This window comes from Ciona intestinalis, unplaced genomic scaffold, assembly GCF_000224145.3.
Source record: "Ciona intestinalis unplaced genomic scaffold, KH HT001225.1, whole genome shotgun sequence".
Classification (NCBI taxonomy): domain Eukaryota; kingdom Metazoa; phylum Chordata; class Ascidiacea; order Phlebobranchia; family Cionidae; genus Ciona; species Ciona intestinalis.
In genome coordinates, this window is record NW_004191546.1 from 14,922 (window position 1) to 20,202 (window position 5,281).

At 39.3% G+C, this 5,281-nt stretch overlaps 1 protein-coding gene across 1 annotated transcript in view; it reads left to right on the top strand.

Annotated features, from left to right (window-relative positions):
• Window positions 1–2,877: 2,877 nt before the first annotated feature.
• Window positions 2,878–5,281, top strand: part of LOC113475725 — a gene marked incomplete at its 3' end in the record, with an annotated part of 3,662 nt that continues 1,258 nt past the window's right edge. The window contains exon 1 of the mRNA XM_026840369.1: window positions 2,878–3,579. Within this exon, the coding sequence (XP_026696170.1) occupies window positions 2,977–3,579 (603 nt within the window). The remainder of the gene's footprint in view (window positions 3,580–5,281) is intronic.

Below are 5,281 nucleotides of genomic sequence, written 5' to 3' on the forward strand. Positions count from 1 at the left end.
ATCAAGTCCAACCACTAGTAGTAATAGAGAAATATATTTCGCCTAAAGGGCATCGTCAGTCTCTGCAAAAGAAGCGTATAAAAATATAGCAAAGTAATGGAATGGAGAAAACCAAGGAACACACAAACACCTGGCATCTACGAACAATAAAAACAACAGAACGGGAGAGGCACGCTGAACAAACAGAGGAAAGCAGAAAGGTGTAAGCTAGGTGTAAAAGGCGACAAGGAAGCGAGATAACGCAGGAGCGTGCGTCGGATAAAGTAATAAGGCGAAACGGCAAGTAAAATAGACAAGATGGAAAGTAAAACGCGACCAAAAGCAAAAAACAAAAGGCAAAATAGTGGAAAACTATTTGATACGAGGTAGTATCATCTTCTTGATGATATTAATGTTGGCCAAAATTTTGTGGTACCACTTGTCCTCGCAAACATCTAGCAGATTCGCCGGTGGCTGTTCCACGAAGGTGACATTTAGCATTCTGCTATGGGCGGTTTTCTAACGAATATGTTAGGGTGCTTGCACACATAATGATGAAGGAGTGCCGTCCCGTCATTGACCTCGGTAGCATCAAACAATCTCCACACGCTCCTGTGCGCCGTCCAACGGGTAGAGAATTTATTCTTGGTTTGGCCTACATGTTGACTGTCGCAAAATTTGCAAGTGGCCACGTATATGCCGTAGCATTTGCAGTTGAGGGTCTTTGTGTGAGGCGTACCATACCTCGTGGCGTAGAAAGTTGCGTGTTGGGGGTGACCATGCTCGTTTTGTGCTGGCCGTGCATGCCACAAAGGGCACAGTGGCCACATGGATACGAACTGGGAGATTTAAAGTTATCCTTCCCATGCGCAATACGCCTGTAGTTCGTCAATATATTTTGGTGGTTTCCAACCCAATCCAACACTTTCCTTCAAAGGTGGAATAATAAATTTGTTTTTTAGGTAAATAAAAATTGATGGACAGTTTTGTTTTAATTCTGCGCAAATTTCATCAATTTTGTTGTCCAGTTTTTCTTCGTTACTATATTTTAAAATACCAAGCACTGAACTATTGTAGAATGTAAGGAAAGTTCGTCATCCGTACCAACTGCCAATTTAGAACAATCCATTCGAACGACACTCCTTAAATGAGAAAAAAACTCAGTGAAAGTAACCTGATCTGATTTGTATCGGAGGTGCCGGAGTCTTTATTTGACTTTAACGATAAATTTAACAGTTAGTTTTAAACACAGTTACAGTTAGTAGAACTTTCCCAAGGTTATATGTTTTGTCTGTTCCCCATACGCACAATCCAGAAAAGCAAAACCATTTCAGATCAAGTAGTTGAAAGTCACTATACAAAACAGCACAACTTGGTTTGCTTTCAAAATGGGCTACTTTTCTTAGAAAAGGGTGTCCAGGTAGCATGTTTAAGGTACAAAAAAGTTCATCTGCATAATTTCTTAAGTTCATCTGCATAATTTGTTGAGTAAGTTTTCTTTTTGTTTCCCAATTTTTTTAACTGTTCATTATGTTTAAAATTATGAATTTGTTGTAGATTTCTTGCTGAGATGATGGGATCATCAGTCTGTTGCTGGTTATATCTTTAATGTTTTGTATAATTTCAAACGGTGTTCTAACATACTGTGATTATTGTATCTTTAGATGAATTTTGTGGGGTTTAACTCCAGGAAACAATCCTCGATATTCCACGATCATGATATTGTTGAGGGAGTTAGTTGACCATGTAATTCTTCGTTGATACAACTTATCAACATAAGATTCGAATAATAACGAGAAAGGGCAACAACATCATTCACATTTGGTTGCGGGTTCAGTACAACGTACACAATTTTTTGATTATTGTATTTTTAGATGAATTTTTGTGGGGTTTAACTCCAGAAAACAATCCTCGATATTCCACGATCATGATATTATTGAGGGAGTTAGTTGACCATGTAATAATTCTTCGTTGATACAACTTATCAACATTAAGATTCGAATAATAACGAGAAAGGGCAACAACATCATTCACATTTGGTTGCGGGTTCAGTACAACGTACACAATTTTTTGATTATTTTGAATGTCACGTTGCCTGGTACAAAATTTGCCTTTGTGTTTGTAAATGCATTTATATCCATTATTATTTTCAACATAATAACTTATATCTTTAATGTTTTGTATAATTTCAAACGGTGTTCTAACATACTGCGATTTTGTATTTTTAGATGAATTTTTGTGGGGTTTAACTCCAGGAAACAATCCTCGATATTCCACGATCATGATATTGTTGAGGGAGTTAGTTGACCATGTAATTCTTCGTTGATACAACTTATCAACATTAAGATTTGAATAATAACGAGAAAGGGCAACAACATCATTCACATTTGGTTGCGGGTTCAGTACAACGTACACAATTTTTTGATTATTTTGAATGTCACGTTGCCTGGTACAAAATTTGCCTTTGTGTGTGTAAATGCATTTATATCCATTATTATTTTCAACATAATGACAAAATATTTTTCGGTTACTAAACCACCCGCCACAATCATCCTCAAACACATTCCTCAACTTTTTTTCTTTTCTTTGTATGTTCCTTGTATTATCTAAGAGGAAATAGATGTTGTTTTTTTCTTCCCGTGGTGTACTTGGCCTTACTTTTTTGTAATCAATTTCACTTTTCAGGAAAGAAATGCACGTTTCAACAGGCAAATATTCATTGCATGGCAGTGGAAATAAATAGCTTGCAATCCGTGGCTGGGTCGGTTTCTGGTAAGCTTTGTGAAATATCCTTGTTTGTTAAAGCATTTTGATCATTACATTCTTCAGAGGAAGCAAAGGTACTGTAGCGCTGTTTGGTTTCACATGTAACGTGCTGTAGTGTATGTTCTGCGCGCCGACTCGAGTTCGCTCGAGGCAGAGAAGGCGTCGTATTATTATTATTATTGTTATTGTTGTGTAACGCGCCTGTGTACTCCTTTGTGTGACGTGTTTGTCATGTGCTCTCGCCACGTTTACTATTCTTTTTTTGGGTGTGACAATGTTGTGGAGGTGAAGGGCAGTTGCAATATGGATACATTCTCCGGTAAGCAAAACTGGGAGGAATACGTAAAACGATTTGAAAACTTGGCCACCAATTATAGTTGGTCAATCTCCGAAATGGGCCTGCGGTTGGCCGCCTCATTGACAGGAGACGCGTTGCTGGTCCAAGACCATTTGACAAAGGAACAGCGGTTCTCGTATCAAGCTTTGTGTAACGCCCTGGAGCAGACTTTCTCCAGGCAGCAAAGCTTCCAAAAGTCACGAACCATGTTACACACGGCCAGGCTCGAGGAGGGAGAGAAACTTGTTGATCTCGGTTCTCGCTTGCGGCAGCTTGTGAAGCAAGGGTATCCGCAACTACCGAACCAAACTCGAGAAGAACTTCTGGTTGACGCATTCATACGGTGCATTCCAGACGAGATTACCAGAGTTGCGGTTGGCTCTAAGAGGGCTAGTACGCTCCGGGAAGCCCTCGATGCTGCTATGGAGATTGCTGCCTATAAAGAGTGTGGTGAACGAGTACGCCCAAGGTATCAGTCGAGGTCGTCTCCTTTTCCGGTAAGTGGTGTTCGGCTTGAATCTAGACGTAATGAGAAAGAGACCAATGAACTCGCCAACCTTAAGTCGTTGACCAGTGAACTACGGCAGTTATTAAGCGAGTTAAGAGGGTACATGCGTCCCTCCGAGAACAACAGTGCTACCTATTCAAATGCCTGGGGCCGTTGTTTTAGTTGCGGAAGACATGGACATTGGCGCAACGAGTGCCCGACTGTACCTGTTCCACCACGCCGGGGTTTAAAAAACTAATTATGGCTGAGTCACCTACGGATGACTCGGCCCCACGTAATCAAAAGGCCGAACCAAATATTTCACCTTCTACACCATGGTTTCTATCGGTCTGCGTTAATGGAGTTGATGTTAATTTCCTCGTTTACACGGGAGCAAGCGTTTCTGTGATAGATCAATCCCATTTTTATGAACTTTTTCCGAATAAAACACTTGACCCTTGTTATGTTGATTTAAAAGTTGCTAACGGGGTCCCGTTAATTACGACAGGGTCGTCTCACATTCGTTTTTTTTGTAAATGGATCAGAGCTCGCACATTCATTTGTTGTGGGGGAGCTGGGACACACCGCGGGAATACTGGGGTTGGATTTTCTAAAAGACCACGGCAGTGTTGTAGACACGAAAAGCGGAACGATCTTTATTGACCAAAAGTTAGTCCTTTTAAACACGAATAAGTCTATTCCATTTTTATGAACTTTTTCCGAATAAAACACTTGACCCTTGTTATGTTGATTTAAAAGTTGCTAACGGGGTCCCGTTAATTACGACAGGGTCGTCTCACATTCGTTTTTTTGTAAATGGATCAGAGCTCGCACATTCATTTGTTGTGGGGGAGCTGGGACACACCGCGGGAATATTGGGGTTGGATTTTCTAAAAGACCACGGCAGTGTTGTAGACACGAAAAGCGGAACGATCTTTATTGACCAAAAGTTAGTCCTTTTAAACACGAATAAGTCTATTCCTTTTCGTAAAGTTTTAGTATCCCGAGAAGTTGTGGTTCCTGCTCGGTGTCAAATGGTTGTGGCTGCGTATTGGGTTGGCGGGTTGGATGTCGAAACCGGTTATTTTGAACCCTCGTATAAGTTTTTCGGGAAGGAGGGCCCTGTATGTGTTACGCCGGGAGTGGTGAATGCAGTAAGTGAAAGGACCTATGTACTGGTGAGAAACACTTTTTGCTGGAAACAATTTTCCGGAAACAAAACAATACGTTTAACAAAAATTGTTTCTTACTTGGCTTTTGATTTTTTTTCTTTTACCGTTACATGGCAGCATGGAGCTATAAATGAAAAAATGATATAAATTTTTGAACTTTTCTCCTTAACTGCATCGACCATAATACGATGTGTAATATAAAGTAATCGTCATAATCGACTGAGTTTATGAATTGAACTACCCTCCACCTCCCTTAAACAATTCTCGGATTTGTATTTCTATGTACAGACAAATTATCCCACGCCACATTGATTTTTTTCAATTTTAATCTATGTACATAAATAAAATCACAATTTTAAAGAAGAAATCAGTAAAAACGAATCGGAATATTCAACATGTATTTATCTAATACAGAAACTACCAAATCAAATTACAATAAAAGAAGAAATTGATAAAAACCAATTGTTTTTCTATGTATAAAAAAATTATTATTCGCCACATTTGAATTTAAAAAATAAAATTTTGCCAAACTAATCTATG